The sequence below is a fragment of the Canis lupus genome, chromosome 5, assembly GCF_003254725.2.
Source record: "Canis lupus dingo isolate Sandy chromosome 5, ASM325472v2, whole genome shotgun sequence".
NCBI lineage: Eukaryota > Metazoa > Chordata > Mammalia > Carnivora > Canidae > Canis > Canis lupus.
The window spans coordinates 80,659,157-80,678,563 of record NC_064247.1 but is presented as its reverse complement, the minus strand read 5'-3'; the positions used below and the strand labels follow the sequence as shown (position 1 = coordinate 80,678,563).

Sequence of the window (19,407 nt, the reverse complement as noted above, 5' to 3'; positions counted from 1 at the left end):
CCTGCAGAGCAGAAATTACCAGGCCCTGTTGGGAACCGTTGCTCTAAACTGTCACTTACTTTGGTAAAATATTAATTGTTAAGGAACTTAAGGTTTTCTCTTCCCAAGGAAATTTACAATGTGAAGTGTAGGGAAAAAGCCTACAAAACCCACAGTAATGAATTATCTATTAGTAGAGATTTAGTTTTAAGTATCGTAGGGAAAAAGCTGCTGAAAGCATTTAATAGTCTCTAAAAAAGGGTTTGGAAATGTTAGATGGCCTGAGGTCTCAGTTCAGCAGGGCTAGTGGTAGAGATCATGAAAAATGCTGATAATGTAAGTAGTTTGTCAAGCTAGTTCTCTTTATGTATGTACGCTTTTTACTATGAAGTTTTAAATGTTCATATATGTATACCATAAAATACATATCATTCTACAGCTTCCATTTTTCACTAAGCACTGTTTTTGAGGTCTTTCTGTTGACATCCACATAGATCTAGTTTATTTCAACTGCTACAGTATAATAAATACAGTTTATTCATTCTCTTATTGCTAGACATTTGTCTCCAAATTTTGGCTATTATAAATAATGCTGCAGCAAACACTTAGACTAGTTCTTTACAAATACATTTCAAACAGAGTTTTCTCACTATTGTGGAAGCCCTTAGTTCTACAGCCTTTTTCCTCACTTTTTCTTTTCTCCCATGCTGGTAGGAGTTGACGCATATGGCCATGGAAGATGAAGCAGAGTTAAAAACAAAGCCCTTCTCCAGCAAAAGCCTCTTGGAGTTAGAGCAGCACCAAACTCTTGTGGAAGGCCAGGAGCAGAAGGTGCTCATCCTACATCTCTTGGCTGTTCTGTGCGAGAGGATGTCTGAGCAGATTTTCACAAACATCACTCAGGTCAGTGGCTGCCACATTCCAGATCCCAAGCTGGTAGTATTCATCTATTTTGGTTTCTTTATATGATTTCCAAAAAATGTTTTAAAAAAGTTACTGAGTGTATGGCTCGGTAATACCTGCCTCAGTGTTACCTGGAACGCTCCTTGAACATGCAGATTACTGAGCCCATGACAACCAATGGAATCAACACTTTTGGAGGTCCTGCCAGCTGGCATGTTAAACAAGCTTCTGAGGTGATTCTCATGCACAGAAAACTTTGACAATTGTAGATATTTATGTATTATATTACAGGGTCTTTGGCTTTTGGGGCAAATACGATTGTCTGAGTCTTTTTTCAAAATATGGATGCCCAGCCACTTGTAGAGATTCTGATTTAGCATGTCTGCATTAGCATCTAGGGATCTGTATTTTTTTAAGCCCATGGATGATTCTAATATGTATCAAAAGTTGAGCATGATAAGAAAACTTAAATTTGAAAAAATCGCTGATGATAAAAATACCTATTATTTCTACAGCCTATTTCTACAATAGCCTGTGAAGTTTTAAGATGTTTTTAAAAATGTTTGAAGGGATCAGTGCCTGAATTTTGTTGGCTCAGACATTATAATTATTTTATTTATTTTTTGAAATATTTTATTTATTCATGAAAGACGGAGAGAGAGAGGCAGAGACATAGGCAGACTTAGAAGCAGGCTCCCTGCAGGGGAGTCCGATACGGGACTTGATCCTAGGACCCGGGGATCACAGCCCAAGCCGAAGGCAGAGGCTCAACCGCTGAGCCACCCTGGTGCCCTTGAACATTATATTTATCAACTATTTATTTATTTAAAATAAAGATTTTATTTTTATTTATTTGATAGAGAGCACAAACAGAAGGAATGGCAGGCAGAAGGAAAGGAAGAAGTGGGCTCCCCACTGAGCAGGGAGCCTGACTCAGCTTGATCCCAGAACCCTGAGATCATGACCTGAGCTGAAGATAGACACTTTACCAACTGAGCCACCCAGGCACCTCATTACTAGCGTTTTGAAAAATAGGAAATTAAAGGGGAGCCTGGCTGACTCAGTCAGTAGAGGATGTGACTCTTGATCTCAAGGTCTTGAGTTCAGGCCACACATAGGGCATAGGGCCTACTTAAAAAGAAAAAAAATGTAAAAACCCACAGGAAATAGGAGTAATAAAGTGTAGGCAATGCAGTCACCATATTTTATTGTTATTACCAGAATTAGGTGTTGCTTGGCTGGTGAACAGTCAGTTGTAAGATGGTATGATTGTCACGCTTAAATCTGATTCTTCAGCTCTTTGTATCGCCCTCATTGTCATCTGCCTTCTGGTGTTGCTAAGCAGCGTTTCAGTCTAGCTCCCGCTGAGAAAATTTGCAGCTGTGTGTCAGCTCCAACTTACCGTGCCTGTTTAATGAGAATTATGTTCATGATTTCTTTCCTAGCTTCTTATTCCTTCAGTTCACTGACCCTGTGTTACACAGTAGGGTGATTTGTTTCTCCTGTGTTTATATCCGTTCCCTAAAGACTTTTTCACCCAGACCTTATGTCTTTGTCTCAAGATGGTAGTTGGAAGGGAAAATGGCCTAAAAACTATATGACCTGAGCTTTTGCACTTAGCTCCCTTTGTTCCTAATTAAGGAACAATGGTTTTAGGCTGACGGAGAAGTGACTTGTCCCATTAAATTATCCTTCAGTTAAGGTTAAAATGTCTAGATGAAAGAACCACAAAAAAAATATTAAATGTCATTTAGTAGTTTTACTGCTAGTGATAATTTTAGTAATTATTTTGAAATACACACACATATGGGTAAGTTATAAATAATACATGTTACAAGTAATTTTGTTAATATCATTAGGAACCAAGATTTTCAGTATAAGAAAAAAAGTTATGAATATAAAATCAAAGAACCTGAGTAGAATTCCTATAATATTGAATTTCAATTGGAAGTAGTCATATGAGGGGCGCCTAGGTGGCTCAGTCAGTTGAGCATTTGCCTTCCTTTTGGCTCAGGACATGGGCTCGAGCCCCACTTTGGTTTCCCTGCTTGGTGGGAAGCCTGCTTCTCCCTCCTTCCCACTTGTGCTTTCTCTCTCTCTTTCTCAAATAAATTTAAAAAAAAAAAGAAGTACTCGTATGAACTCACAATTTTTTCTTTTTAAAAAATAGATATTCCCAGGACACCTGGGTGGCTCAGTGGTTGAGCATCTGCCTTTGGCTCAGGGTGTGATCCTGGGGTCCTAGGATCAAGTCTCGCATCAGGCTCTCCACAGGGAGCCTGCTTCTCCCTCTGCCTGTGTCTCTGCCTCTCTCTGTGTCTCTCATGAATAAATAAATAAAAGCTTAAAAAAATAGATATTCCCTTGCTCATTCCAATGTCTGTGCCAAGAAGCTGTAACAACCCAGCAGCAATAAGCGTTTTTAGTGCCAGACTGTAGTTTCTAAATATCATGTCCTGCTGAAAGAACACAAAAGTCATTGGAGTAAAGGTTCATTCAAGGTCTAGGGCAGGAATTGTACACTGTAAGCCTCAGGATATCTTCTTGTGCCTAAATAAAAGGAAGATGCTTGAGATTAATGAAGTCATGTCAGTAGCACTCAGGAGCCAACTTGAAAGATCTCCCATTGGCCACAAATAGGGCATTTCAGCATTAAAAAGGATAGTGCAGGGATCCTTGGGTGGCACAGCGGTTTGGCGCCTGCCTTTGTCCCAGGGCGCGATCCTGGAGACCCAGGATCGAATCCCACATCGGGCTCCCGGTGCATGGAGCCTGCTTCTCCCTCTGCCTGTGTCTCTGCCTCTCTCTCTCTCTCTCTGTGACTATCATGAATAAATAAATAAAATCTTTAAAAAAAAAAAAAAAAAAAAGGATAGTGCATGTAGTGGATCGAGATACATCAAAGTTATGAAAGCCTAAGCCACCCCTTCCCAAAAATCACTTTTGGGCATCTCTTGAAGTTGCCAGGGCATCAACTCATTATTTTGTAAATTGATAAATGAAAGAAAAGAATATAAAACATTTATCTTACCTTTTTCTGTCTGCCCTGTATTTCAGTATACTCAAATGGTGAAGGAAAAATTTTCTTTATATAAGAATTGCAGCTTAAATATTAAAAAAGAGACCTACAAATGTATATATTTTGCATTCCCCTAATGAAATAATGAATCTAGGTGACAATATCTGATAAAACTATTAGGGGTACTGTATAATGAATGTAATTAGGCCAAACATATCCAAATCAACTGATCCCCCCCCCCCCAGCATTTTATTATGAAAACTTTCAAATTTGAAAGAATTTTATAGTGAATACCTGTGTACCTACTACCTAGATTCTACTATTAGGATTTTATTTGCTTTATCACATATTTCTCTGTGTTTCCATATGTCTGTCCATTTAATTTAATTTTTGGTGGAGGGATCCCTGGGTGGCGCAGCGGTTTGGCACTTGCCTTTGGCTCAGGGCGCCATCCTGGAGACCCGGGATTGAATCCCATGTCGGGCTCCCGGTGCATGGAGCCTGCTTCTCCCTCTGCCTGTGTCTCTGCCTCTCTCTCTCTCTCTGTGTGACTATCGTAAATAAATTAAAAAATTAAAAAAAATGCATATATTAAAAAAATTTTTTTTGGTGGATTCCAAGGTTAATGTATGTATATGTTACCCTAAATATTTTCAGCCTGGAATGATTGATCGCAACATCACCAAAAGTAGACAAGCAGACATATGTGACTCCTTAACGTAATGTAATAGGAAGTACGTAGCACCACCTAGGAAGGACTCTTACCCCAAAAATAAACAAAACCCCACAAACAAGCAAAAAACAGAAAAAGTCCATAAAATATGAATCTAATCAAAGAAATTCAAGGTACAGGAGCAAGTTAATGCCATGAGGAAGCAAGATCAGTCAGTTTCATAATGTGAGACATTCTACAGTACAAATGACTGAGTTTCTTTATAAAGTAAATGGTATAAGAAAGGAGCAGAGCTTCTGTAGCTTAGGAGAGACTTAAGAGACATATCAACCAAATGCAATGTGTGGATTCTCATTCAAACATACTAATTGTGTACGAGAGGACATTTTTACAACAGTCATAGGCCAAATAATAGAAGGTATAAGGAATTTTTATTGAGTTTAATCATGGTATGGTAGTTGTGTGTGTGTGTGTGTGTGTAAGGTTTTTAAGTAATCTCTCCATTCAACATGGGGCTCGAACTTACAATCACAAGATCAAGAGTCACATGGTCTACTGACAGCCAGGCAGGTGTCCCTGGTATGATAGTTCTGTTAAGAAAAATTTCCTTGTTGGGATCCCTGGGTGGTGCAGCGGTTTGGCGCCTGCCTTTGGCCCAGGGCGCGATCCTGGAGACTCGGGATCGGGTCCCACGTCAGGCTCCTGGTGCATGGAGCCTGCTTCTCCCTCTGCCTGTGTCTCTGCCTCTCTCTCTCTCTCTCTCTCTCTCTCACTGCGTGCCTATCATAAATAAAAAAAATAAAAAAAATAAAAAAAAAAGAAAAATTTCCTTGTTAGAAATGTATATTGAAGCATTTATGGACTAAAGATTAAAAATTTAATAAAATGTATTGGCAGATAATGTATGAGAAGATATACAGTGGAATGAGCCATTCAGTGGTCTATATATGGATACCAACTCTCCAGTTTCTAATATGTATCAAAGGCCCACTAAGTGGCAGGTACTCTTCTAGGTATCAGGGACATAGCAGTGTACAACAAACATCTCTGTCCTCATGGGATTACATTCACATGGGAGATAGACAATAAACAAGTAAGCAGAAGAACAAGGTGTGTTAGATGGTAATAAGTACCAGAGAGAAAAATCAAACAAAGAGAATTTAAAGACAGTGTGGTAGGTAGGGTGGTCATGAAGAACTTCACTGAGAAAATGGCCTTTTTAAAAATGTTTTGGGAGAGAGTGAGCATGTGTGCATATGGATAGGGTAGGGGTAGAGGCAGGGGACAGGAAGAGAGAGAATCTTAAGCAGGCTCCATGCCCAGCACAGAGCCTAACACAAGGGCTCAATCTCACAACCCTGAGATCAGGACATGAGCCAAAATCAAGAGTAGGACGTTTAACTGACTGAGCCACCCAGGCGCCCCAACAGAATGGCTTATGAGCAAAGATCTGGAAGCAGGGAAGGAGGGAGCTGCAGAGATACCTTGGGGAAGAGTGCGCCAGCTAAGAGAGAGCGTGTCTCAGGTGTGGAGGGCTCAGCAAGAAGGCTAGTGTTAATGGAGTAGAATGAGCAAGATTTCCTTTTTCCTGCCCTTTCAGAAAATTGCCACACTTTGCACCTTTCTATATTTAGATCGCTGTACTTGGCAGAGAAGTGGTTTATATGATTTTTTCTTATATATTAAGAACGCTTTTAACGTAAGTAACGCATGTTCATTGTAGAAACATTTAAACATAAAAGAAAAAAAAAAAGAAGAAAAAAAAAAGAAAAAAAAAATAAAAAAAAAATAAAAATAAACATAAAAGAAGTATATGGTTTAAAAAGTATGGACTTCTGATTAAAGATAGTATATTGGGGCAGCCTGGGTGGCTCAGTGGTTTAGCGCCGCCTTCAGCCCAGGGTATGATCCTGGAGACCCGGGATTGAGTCCCATGTTGGGCTCCCTGCGTGGAGCCTGCTTCTCCCTCTCCCTCTGCCTGTGTCTCTGCTTCTCTCTCTCTCTGTGTCTCTCATGAATAAATAAATAAAATCTTAAAAAAAAGAAGATAGTATATTGAACACTTGAGTTTATCTGCTCCTTCTGGAAACCATAGGGGCCAACAGAGCAGGAGACAAGAAACAGCAGATAAAAGAGAATAACAACATTTGAAAACTGGAAAGTAATGGCTGATCTAGCAACTCTGAAAACAGAAAGCTATGTGCCTGCATGGGAGAAGCAAAGCACTATACCTCAGTGAGGCTGTTCAAACTTTATTTTGAAAAGGAAAAAAAAAAAATGTTCTCATTGCAGAACACTGGAGGGACTGGATGGTAGATCAACTGTAAAGATGAAGGTGAGTTTAGAGCTTAAAATAGGTTGAAAGGCTCTGCAAGCTTTGGTAGACCCCTTGATTCCTTCCTCAGATTTGTACAAACACCTCCCTCCCCAGCAGTAGCTGGGAGGCATATTCTTGACAGTGGTTGAACTTAGGTGGCAGAAACAAACTAAAAAACCTTCTAGAGGATCAGGTTGCTGTCTACAGACTCAGTAGTGAGGCCTCGGCCACTTCCATGCGTTTGCCAGAATGTTGGCAGCAGGTTTATACATCCCCGTAGGAAGAGAGGGAGGATTTAGGGAGTTAATATCTATAATGTGTTCAGAAGGGAACCTGGTAAATAGTAAATGTTTAATGTTATTAATAAGCAGCTAACCCATAAAAGTGGTTGCCAATGTAGAACCCCAATCAGACAGGAAGAATGCGGTAGAGCACTGTTTTTCATTATAAACTTTCAGGAATATTTGGCTTTTTAGATTATGTAACTTTACAGATATGTTTAAGTAAAAGTCTCTCTCTCCTCTCCACAACCTATATAAATTCTAGAACATGCTTTAGTTACATACCTATCCTTGTGGCTGGAAGCCCGACCAGTCACAGGAAGTGAGTAGTCGCGAGGAGGAGCTGTTGTCCAGATGGGTATAGTGGTTTTGTTGTGACAAGAAGAAAAAAGCTTGAGGGAAAGGGCACTTTATGGATGACAATAACAGCTGGCTATCAGACCACAGTTAACAGCTCCCAGGTGTTTTGTTTTTTGTTTTTTGCCTTTTTTTCTACATACATACAAACAGTTTCTTTCTTAACAAAATAGGATCATATTACTTGTTTTGCAGCATCTAAATATGTGTGTGTGTATATATATATTCTGAATAATATATATTATGTATATATACACATAATGTATATAATGTATATGTATAATGTATATAATGTATATTATATATATATATATTCTGAAGAGGGACTTAGAAAAAGTGGAAAGGCTAGATAGTTCTTTTCCAGCAATTTAACAAAACATTTGTGCTGAAATAGAAGCTTCCTCAAATCAAGGGGTGCTTTAAAAAACTCTTTGGAGGCAAAATAGGTGGCCCGAGATGGTAAATGTAGCATTTTCTCTAGAAAGGCCAGTGTCCTTAACTTCTAATCAAAGTTTTAGGCTTGAGAGGGTGGTGAAAATTGCCATAACCAGCATTGTTCATTTCAGTAAGTGGAACTTTTAATAACCTTTCTAGTTTCCTGCCTCGCTCCAAAGACAAGTGTTAACAAGCCATTCTCCTGACTTTAAGCTTGCAATAAAGACTCTAGCATAGCATGTGATTTGCCCAGAGAATTAAACATGCAAGCTTGCATGGTATTTAGAGGCTTATTATGACCTATCTCAGCTGTACTACTTTCAAAATGATTTTTCCCTTTTCAGCCATTAATCCTAAATATGCGTGCATGTGTGCATGCTTGCACGTGTGTACCTGCGCATGCACGGATGTGTGCATTTGTTTTTATTCAAAGATATTTCTACTTAAGGTGATTAATACAAGTGCAGTCAAAATGATGCTGACCAAATTAATTCCATTTAAAGCTTAGTTGTTAGCCAAATGCTATATAAAATCTTATATATGAATAATCTTAATCCTTTAAAAATATTTGGTACTTAAAAAAATGACTGGATCATTTGTACAGATTGTTTGAGGACTCAGTTCTAGATAAAATTAAGTGCCTCTTCGCCTATTCTTTGCTTACTGGAATCAGATGGTCATAACTGGATTGGAGCAGGGGAGTCCTTGAGGAGGAAGCCTCATTAGGAGAAGCAGATCTGGGGCACCTGGGTGGCTCAGTGGTTGAGTGTCTGCCTTTGGCTCAGGTCATGATCCTGGGGTCCTGGAATGGAGTCCCACAACAAGCTCCCTGTAGGGAGCCTGTTCCTCCCTCTGCCTATGTCTCTGCTTCTCTCTGTTTCTCTCATGAATGAATAAATAAAATCTTAAAAAAAAAAAAAAAAGGAGAAACAGATCTAGGACCATCTAAGATAATCAGCAAGTATCAAATCATTTTTCATTTTAATTTCCTGTCAAAATTCATGAAAAATCAAGGAAGTTGGATTAATATATTAAAATATTTGGGCTGATCTTAAAAATAAAATATTTGGGAAGGTATAAATGAGGTTTCTCATTTATTATTAACTGCATGGCTTTGACTAGCTTACAGATTCTTCATCAAAAAATAAGGACAGGGACACCTGGGTGGCTCAGCAGTTGAGTGCCTGCCTTCGTCCCAGGTGTGATCCCACGGTCCTGGGATCGGGTCTCACATCGAGCTTCCTGCATGGAGCCTGCTTCTCTCTCTGCTTGTGTCTCTGCCCCTCTCTCTCTGTGTTTTTCATGAATAAATAAATAAAATCTTTAAAAAAAAAAAATGAGGACAAAGAGTACCTGCTGGCTCAGTTGGTAGACCAGCAACTCTTGATTGTGAGGTCATGAATTTGACCCCCACATTGGGAATAGAGTTTATTTTAAACAAAAAGGGGGTACCTGGGTAGCTCAGTCAGTTAGGTGGTTGCTTTTGGCTCAGATCATGGTCTCAGGGCCCTGGGATCCAGCCCCATATCAGGTTCCCTGTTCAGTGGAGAGTCTGCTTCTCTCTGTCCCTCTCCCTGTTCATATTCTCTCTCTCTCTCTCTCTTTCTCTCAAATAAACATATAAAATCTTGAAAAAAAAATGAGGCACTGACCCTCTAGAGTTGACATGAGATGTGGGCCTGTACATAAGACACTGAGTACCATGCCTGTTCTGGTAGATTCTTGCCTTCATGATGTTGATGAGGAAGGAGGTAAGGATGTAGACATAACATATAAAGAGAATGTTGAGATTCTTTTTCTTATTCCTCACTGATACTACATTCTGTTTCTGTCATAGGTTGTAGACTTTGTAGCAGCAACACTACAGCGAGCATGTGCAAGCGTGGCCCACCAGGCAGAGAATCCTGTGGAATCGCAGACACTGAGCATGTCCATGGGGCTGGTGGCTGTCATGCTGGGAGGAGCTGTTCAGGTGAGTTGCCAATATGAGCCAAAGTTGGTTGGAAGGAGGAGAGAAGAGAGAAACTTGTTGCTTCTCTTTTCACCCTTGTGAGAAATCAGAATGGATGTTGTGCTTAGGAGAACTAGAATAATAAACAAGTCAGGCTGTTAATGAGAATTCTCTCCAAAGTAGAGGATGAGAAAATTGTACCACTTCCACCTTGTCACCTGTGTAGACTTCACTTTCAGAAGGTCAGGGGTCTTTCTGAGCTGACACAACATTGATTTGGAAATACTTGGCACACTGTTTTGCATCTTTGGTGAATACTAGCTTCTCTATCCGTTACTCTAAGGGCTCTTCAAAGCTCAGCCCTTGTCCCTTCTGCTGTAGTGGGGGCAAACCTGTATAAACTGCTGATTAATTAGGATTCTGTCTGTTTTGAATAGTTTTCTTTTAGCACAGGATCCATTGTTTAATCCGTATCATATAGCATGTTAAAGCTTTGTGTCCAGTGCATGTATCTTTTTTTTTTTTAGATTTATTTATTTGAGAGGGAGAGAGAGAGAGAGAGACACCACAAGCAGGAAGGGCAGAGGGAAAAGGAGAGAATCTCAAGCAGACCCCACACTGAGTGTGGAGACCAATGCAGAGCTCTATTCCAGGACCCTGAGACCATGACCTGAGCTAAAACCAAGAGTTGGACACTTAACTGACTGTATCACCCAGGTGTCCTGAATACATATATCTTCTACATACTTATAATTTTTAAGAATTTAAAAAATACTCAAAAAATATTTATTTCTTACTGCTGTGTGCCAGTGAAGGGTCTGGGAATATTGTCATGGACAAAGCAAACATGGTCCTTATCCTCATGAAGTTTACTGCTAGCGAAGGAGTCAGACATTAAGTATTCAAAAAATATACTTCAAATTGAATGCAGTGCCTGAAAAGAGAAGAAGAAGGTACCAAGAGAACATCTAACCTAGGTTGGGAAGGTTTCTACTGAGGAAATGTAAGTTTAAGATAAGACTTGAATGGTGAATAGGAGTTTGGGGGTGTATGTGGTACAGGTGGAGGCAACTCTTTCAGTTAAAGACAATATAAAAAAAATAAAACTAAAAAAATAAAAAAAATAAAAAAATGAAGACAATATCATGTTCAAAGGCCAGGAAGCAAGAAAGAGTTCGGTGTACTTAAATACTGATGGAAGGCCCATGTAGCTGAGCTGTAGATACCAAGAGGCAGAGGTGTGCCAGACAAGGAGAGAGGTGGGCATGTGTGTATGTTAGGAAACTACAAGAAAGCAGAATAAGCTTAGTGCAAGTATAATGAAATTGGATCCAAAATCAGACTGGTTAGAACTCTTAGCGATGAGCGGGGAACCCTCTAGGAATGGATTTTTTAATTTGAAGATTCAAATTTGATACTGATTTGCGATATATTAGAATTTGCCTCCTTTTACCCTGTCCTTAAAAGGAAAAGGAATTTGTTTTAAAAGATTTTATTTACTTATTTAACAGAGGGAGAGCACAATCACAGGGGGTGGAGCAGAGGGAGAGGGAAAAGCAGACTCCCTGCTGAGCAGGGACCCTCCCCCCACCAATGTGGGACTTGATCCCAGGATGCTGGGATCATGACCTGAGAAGAAGGCGCGTGCTTAAGCGACTGAGCCACCCAGGCATCCCAAGGAAAAGAAATTTTATTTGGGCCTCTTGTTAATGTGAATCCATTTCTTGGTAGATTTACTTAGCACTCCAAATTTTTTATTTTCTAAGTAGTTTGAAGAAATCATTTTTCATTCAGTTTCTAAAGTCCTATTATATCACTGCCATTGGAATTGTCAAGGAGGTATTCACCAAAGGAATAATTTTTCTTAAGTTATATTGTTACTGAATTTAGTTGGCCTGATTGGTTTTTGTTTTTCTGGTTGAGTATTAAAAATAGTCTTTGTTTCTGTAAGTTGAGAGTGTGTTTTTTTTCTTTTCTCTTATTTAACACCTATAATTTTATGCCACACCCCAAATGGAAAGTAGAACACAAGTATTTCCATTTCCCCTTCTATAAGCCTGTTGTTGGGGGGATTGGCTATGTAAATTAGTCATGTTTTAAGAGAGATTCACCTGAGTGATGCAAATATATATCCCTTACCTGTCCCTGCCCTTCCATGAGCCATCCTGACTCACTGATTACATCCTGGATTCCTCTGACTTTGCATTTAGTTAAGTGAACATAAACACGCCACTTTTGCCCTAGATCTACTAATTTTTTTCTGTTTGATTCATGAATTCATAAGGGGTTTCTATAGTAATGCTGAGCTTTCCATCTTTGTATTAGAAAAAAAGTCATGATTCTTAATTATGTTTTCAGACAGTCATCATGAGGCTTAGGGCTTTTATTTCAGAGTCTAGATTATACTATACCTACCCCCAATTAGAGTTCATCGTTGTTTTAGCTAATGGAACAGAGTCTAACAACATTGCAACCTTTCTTTCCTTTCTAATGTATGTAATTAAGGTGATTATTAGAATACAGTATCTGGGAAGAGGAGTTAATTTGGAGAAAGTGTAGGTCTAAGACTGCTAACAAGATAAGTGTTATTCCAAACTCATTTTCTAAATTTCAGGGTTGCTTATCAGTAAAAGTGTGATGCTGGTAACTTCCCTGGCCCCCTAGGAAGCAGTTTCTTGATAATGTTGCAGGACCCATTAGGTCCCCTAAAGTGCTGCTGCCATGGAGCTGATCTGAGCTTTGAGGCTCAGGGTGGTGGGGCTGGGACTCAAACCCAAATTCTGAGATCTCATACTGCATTTTCTGAGAACATCATGGAGTAAACCCATTCAAGAAATCTTTATTATATGCCTCTTTGCCCACATGGAGTTCACCTTCTAGTGGCTGTGATTAATCCAACGAATTCTTAATTTTTTAAAAGAAGATTCATATTTCTGTATCTCATATGTGTTTTTATATGTTGCTCATTATAAAATAGGCTGTACTGTGCACTGACTTAGAATAAGAATACCACTTGTAGGGATCCCTGGGTGGCGCAGCGGTTTGGTGCCTGCCTTTGGCCCAGGGCGCTATCCCGGAGATCTGGGATCGAATCCCACGTCGGGCTCCTGGTGCATGGAGCCTGCTTCTCCCTCTGCCTATGTCTCTGCCTCTCTCTCTCTCTCTCTGTGTGTGTGTGACTATCATAAAAAAAAAAAAAAAAGAATACCACTTGTAAATAAATTCAGTGACATTATAAGTAAGAACTGGACATATAAACAACTCAGCTAAATATCTGAAGAAACATAGATGATATATAGAAATGAGAATACAAAGAATAAACCTAAGTATTTGTTGGAACTAGGGATTTTTAGGCAGCATTTTATTGTTGGAAGAGGCCCTTGGAGTCCTCCAAAAAAGTGATTCTCACTGGGCAGGATAAGGCATAATGAGAATTTGTATGCTCCTTAGGTGAGCCTTGCAGAGGCTCATGTGGGACTTTTTCAGTGTACACATGCCCTCCTCTGGCTGTCAACTTGGTTCTCATATGCTTACCTTAGCAGGCATCCTCCCTCCCACCACTCACTACCCTCAATTCCTTCCCTACCAGTCCAACCTCCAGTTCTTAAATTTGAAAACTTGCAGAAATTCAGAACAATTCTCTATCTAACTGGTTCATTCCTGATGCCCTGAAAGAAGTCATAGACATAGCTGACATAGCTCTGCATGTTCCATTCCTAAAGTATACCAGAGACTCTGGAAGAGGCACAGCCAGATAAAGAAATCTGTCACTCACTTGTGGGCTTCAAGCCTCAGGGCTTTCCACACAGAATTCTGAAGTCTGGATATGAAATCTCTGCTGAGTAGCAGTGACAGGAGTAGAAATGAGGGCTTTGTGGTTAATTCTTAATTTTGATATGGCCCTTGGTAACCCTTGAAAAATAATTAATAATTACTTAGTGGTTCCATTTTCATGTTTATCAATTAAGTGAATATTACTTTGTACCTCAAAAATTTTTTGAACATTTATGAACAAAATAGTTGGTATCTGCAGTCTTGGGCTTTACTGATTATTCTCACAGTGGGACATCTATAGGCTTACAAAGCTGAAAGAATGCATAACTTTAATCTTAAGCCTTATAAACTATTTGATTCAGAATCTACCTATGTGCCTATTATGATTAAAGAAGTTACCCAATTGAATAAGATGATTCCACAATGCCTAGGAAGTTTGAAAACTGGAAGAAAATATAGTTTTTTTTTTATTAATAGACTATTTTTTTAAAAAGATTTTATTTATTTATTCATGAGAGACACACAGAGAGAGTGAGAGGGTGGGGGAGAGACACAGGCAGAGGGAGAAGCAGGCTCCATGCAGGGAACCCAACACAGGACTGTATCCCCAGTCTCCAGAATCATGCCCTGGGCTGAAGGCGGCGCTAAACTGCTGAGCCACCCAGGGATCCCCTAATAGACTGTTTTTAAGAGCAGTTTTTGGTGCACAGCAAAATTGAGCAGGAGGTACAGAGATTTCCTATGCATCTCCTGCCCCACAGAGCACAGCCTCCCATACTGGCAACATTCTGCATAGGAGTGATGCATTTGTTACTGTCAGTGATCCTACATTGACACACCATGTGTGTGTGATCACTCACAGTCTACAGTTTACATTATGGTGGTTCACGCATGGTACTGTAACCTCTATGGGTTCTGACAAATGTGTAATGAGTATGTAGCTATCATTATAATATCCCACAGAATAGTTTCACTTCCCTTAAAATTCTTTGTGCTTTGCCTATTCATCTGTCCCGTCAAACCCTTGGCAACCACTGATCTTCTTACTGTTTCCACAGTTTTGTCTTTTCCGGAATATAACTTAGTTGGGAGTATATACTACATAGCATTTCCATACTGACTGCTTTCACTTAGTAATATGCTTTTAAGCTTCTTTCATGTCTTTCAGGTTTGATGGCTCATTTCTTTTTAGTGCTGAATAGTATTCCGAGGTCTGGATGTACCACAGTCTTTTTATCTGTTCACCTACTGAAGGACATCTTGGTTGCCTCCAAGTTTTGGCAATTATGAATAAAGCTGCTATAAACATCTATGTGTAGGTTTTTGTATGGACATAAGTTTTCAAGTCATTTGGGTAAATACCAAGGAGCTCAGTTGCTGGAGCATATGGTAAAAGTATGTTTAGCTTTGTAAGAAACTGCCAAACTGCCTTGCAAAAGTGGCTGTGCCATTTTGCATTCCCACCAACAATGAATGAGAGTTCCTCTTGCTTCACATCCTTACCAGCATGTGGTGTTGTCAGTTTTGGATTTAAGTCATTTTAAGAGGTGTGTAATGGTATCTTGTTTTACTTTGTAATTCCCTGATGACATGTGATATTGAGCATCTCTTTATATGCTGTATATCTAATATATCTTCTTTGGAGAGGAGTCTGTTAAGATCTTTTGCCCATTTGTAAATTGAGTTGTTTGGTTTTTTACTCCTGAGTTCTAAGAGTTCTTTGTGTATTTTGGATAACTATCTTTTATTGATGAGTTTTTTGCAAATATTTCCTCCTTAGTCTGTGGCTTGTCTTCTTTCTCTTAGCTTTATCTTTTACAGAGTAAAAGTTTAAAAATTTTAAAATTTTAATGTGAGCAGGCCTGGTGGCTCAGCGGTTTAGCGCTGCCTTCAGCTCAGGGCGTGATCCTGGAGACCTGGGATCGAGTCCCACGTCGGGCTCCCTGCATGGAGCCTGCTTCTCCCTATCCCTGTGTTTCTGTCTCTCATGAATGAATGAATAAATAAATAAATAAATAAATAAATAAAATCTTTTTAAAAAATAAAAAAAATAAAATTTTAATGTAATCTCATTTATCAGTTATTTCTTTCATGGATTTTTTTTTTTAATCTAAAAAAGTCAGTGCTATACCCAAAGTCATCTAGATTTTTTCTTATGTTGTCTTGTAGGAATTTTATAGTTTTGCATTTTACATTTAAGTCTATGATCCATTTGAGTTAATTTTTGTGATAGTGTAAAGTCTGTGTCTAAATAATCTTTTGGCAGCTCTTTCTGCCCACAGATCCTGCCCTTGTACTATAATAAAAACACCTTTTTGCACTGGAAAAAAAAATCTTTTTCCACATGAGTGTCTAGTCATTCAAGCACTATTTGTTGAAAAGTCTGCCTTTTCTCCATTGTATTAACTTTGCTCCTTTGTCAGAGATCAGTTGATTATACTGGAATCACTGTGTTGGACACATGAAACTAATGTAACAGTGTGTGTCAATTATACTTCCATTAAAAAAATTTAAAAGATCTGTTGACTATATATAGGTCTCTTTCTGGGTTCTCTATTTTGTTCCATTGGTCTATTTATCTTTTTTTTTTTTTTTTTAAGAAGAAACTAGTGTATATAGTAGAAATGAAAAAGAGGCCATACACTGTAGCTATAAGTAGATATTCCCATTTCAGATGCTTAAAGAAAAAATAAATGTCCATAATACTACAGAAGCAATGAATGAAGTCTAGAGTAATGATAACACAAACTAAATATCTATTACTATCTAATACTAAAATATCTTTCCCAGTTCCACAGATTCCTCATATAATTGGCCCTTTACTTAGATAACATGTATTCTCTTCTCCCTTTAAGATATAGTAATATTGGAACGGTCACTTGTACACATGCAGATAAGTCAGCATATGTTGCAAAGCTAGAAATTTTACCTTCTGTCTATTTTGCATTGTTCCTAATTGTTTAAAAAAAGAAATCTGGGGACACCTGGGTGGCTGAGCAGTTGAGCATCTGCCTTTGGCTCAGGTTGTGATCTGGGTGGGGTCTTGGGATTGAGTCCTGCATCTTGCTCCCCGCAGGGAGCCTACTTCTCCTTCTACCTATATTTCTGCCTCTCTCTCCCTGTCTCTCATGAATAAATAAATAAAATCTTAAAAAAAAAAAATCTGAGGGCAATGTATGGTGAAATTCTACAGGTACAAACCTGACATGAACCTCAGGTTTTTATGTACTTGGAAGGAAAGTGTTGGGGAAAATAAACAGTAATAGTTCTGTGGATGTAGAGTTTAAATGAGAATGTTATATAGGTCCTACAAAAGTGGTTGGTTGGTTGGTTGGTTGGATAATGAAGTGAGAGAATGAGCAAGTAGTAAATACCCTGCTTTGTTCTTAAAAGGATTTAAGACCTGTAAGGTTTTCAGATGTCAGGAACTAATGAAGCCTCATATGATGATATTCCTAGTGTTTTCAAACAGAAAAGGATTATCACTGATTCTTGCTTCTCTACTGACTGCACATGCACTTTTCCTAGTAAGGCATATGGCATTATAGCACAAAGCTTCTGGAGAGAATAAAACCTTCTGTAATTTTTACTCTCACTTTCTAGGAGAAATCCTCTTTTGCCAGTTATTGTCCCAATCCTTTCCAAACCTATGATGGCCTTGAATGCTGACCAGCCTCTTTAGAAAATGTAGTTAAGAACTGCTTTATTTGTTCAGTAGAGACTTTGTAGGGTATTAGGTAAGAGTGTGGACTCTGGGATGCCTGGGTAGCTCAGCCAGGTAAGCATCCGCCTTTGGCTCAGATCACGGTCCAGGGTTCTGGGATTGAGCCCTACACTGGGCTTTCTTCTCTGTGGGGAGTCGGCTTCTCCTTCCCACTCTGACTGCTACTCCCCCTGCTTATGCTCTCTCTGTCAAATAAATAAAAAACTTTATTAAAAAGTAAGACTGTGGACTCTGGAACCATACTTACTGAATTCATATCTTACCATCTTCCAGTCGCGTGACTATGTATATGTTATTTAACTGTTCTTTGTCTCAGTTTCTCCTGTTTAGAATGTAGATAATAACATAGGAATATGAATATGTGTGTTTTTGTCTGTCATATTTCTTTTTAAGACACGTAGTGCTTACTATGTGTCAGGTGCTAAGTACTTTGCTAATATTAACTCATCTTTTTATAGTAGAAGGTACATAGAGGCCAAAAATACAATAATGCAATAAAAAGGATAATAAAAGTAAAAAAATAATCATCTTGAAAAGAATTTCACCATATGACTGCATATTAAAATCTGATATGATAAGAATAACTGTAGAGACAGTCTAATAGGTAAGTGGGGTACAAAAAAGGATGTAAAAAGGCTATTTACAGAAAAAGAAATGCAGACAGCCAATAAACATGAAAGGATATTTAATAGCCCTGGTAGGTAGTCTGGCTAATGCAAATTAAAACCATAAGATAACCATGTTTTTCCCACCAGGTTGTAAAAATTAAGTATAATCATATGCATCACTGGTGTATTTTTAACTCAGAAAAGTACCTGCACAGGGTATTTAATAAGTGTTAGCTATAATTATTCAACAATACAGAGTGCTAGACTATGCTGATTACACCATGAATAAGATATGCACCCTGACCTTCTTACTCAGAATGTTTCTTAGTGTTCAGGCATTATTAACATCTGCTATATTCACTTTGGTTTGGCATTTTTCATTTTATTTTGTAGTTGAAGTCATGTGATTTTGCTGTCCTGAAGCAATTGCTGCCTTTATTGGAGAAAGTCTCCAAGGTGCACCCTGACCCTGTCATCCAAGAACTTGCTGTCGATCTTCGCATCACCATCTCTACCCATGGAGCCTTCTCCACTGAGGCTGTCAGTGAGGCTGCCCAAAGTACCCTGAACAAAAAGGATGCAGAAGGAAAAATAGAAGAGCGGCAGCAAACCAGTCAAAGTTATGCTGATGAGTCTCACCTCAAACAACAGCAAAGCCATGAGAAATCCAAAGAAACAACCCTGAAGTCTCCTACTCCACTCATTCCTCAAGAGGTTAGTGAGCCCAGAATGACTACGAACCAGAAATCTGGAAGCATCACCACAGACCAGCTCCAAGAGGTTCTTTTATCAGCTTATGATCCTCAAATCCCAACCCGGGCTGCTGCTCTGCGAACTCTTTCCTGCTGGATAGAGCAGAAAGAAGCAAAAGTCCTTGAAATGCAAGAGAAGCTTCTCAAGGTGAGTAGAACACACTGGAAAAACATATGCATACAGAGTGGGGCAGTTTTCCAGGAGCCCTGACTATGTATCAAGCATGGCCCTGGACTACCCCTAGGGAAACTGTAATTGTTCTGAGGAGGCAAGACTTAGACACAGGAAAGACTTAGATCACCACCTGAGACCACTCAGTTGAGCATGAACAGAAAAAGAAAGGGGCGGATTCCCAAGAAGCCACCTATTTTTTCTGGGCCCCTTTTATTTGTTTGTTTGTTTATTTATTTAACTTATTTTTTAATTTTTTTTAAAAGATTTTATTTATTCATGAGAGACACAGAGAGAGAGAGACAGAGACACAGGCAGAGAGAGACGCAGGCTCCATGCAGAGAGCCTGATGTGGGACTCGATCCCGGAACTCCAGGATCACGCCCTGGGCTGAAGGCAGGCGCTCAGCTGCTGAGCCACCCAGGCGTCCTTCTGGGCCCCTTTTAATAGGGGAATTGTGCA

General features: G+C 39.1%; 1 protein-coding gene across 5 annotated transcripts in view; it reads left to right on the top strand.

The window, feature by feature from the left end:
- Positions 1 to 19,407, top strand: part of TANGO6 (transport and golgi organization 6 homolog) — a 200,397-nt gene that overhangs the window by 62,346 nt on the left and 118,644 nt on the right. For all 5 annotated transcript variants that reach the window (XM_025426651.3, XM_025426653.3, XM_025426655.3 and 2 more), the window contains 3 exons: positions 694 to 882; positions 9,802 to 9,936; positions 18,415 to 18,921. In XM_025426651.3, coding sequence (XP_025282436.1) covers positions 694 to 882; positions 9,802 to 9,936; positions 18,415 to 18,921 — 831 coding nt within the window. The remainder of the gene's footprint in view (positions 1 to 693; positions 883 to 9,801; positions 9,937 to 18,414; positions 18,922 to 19,407) is intronic.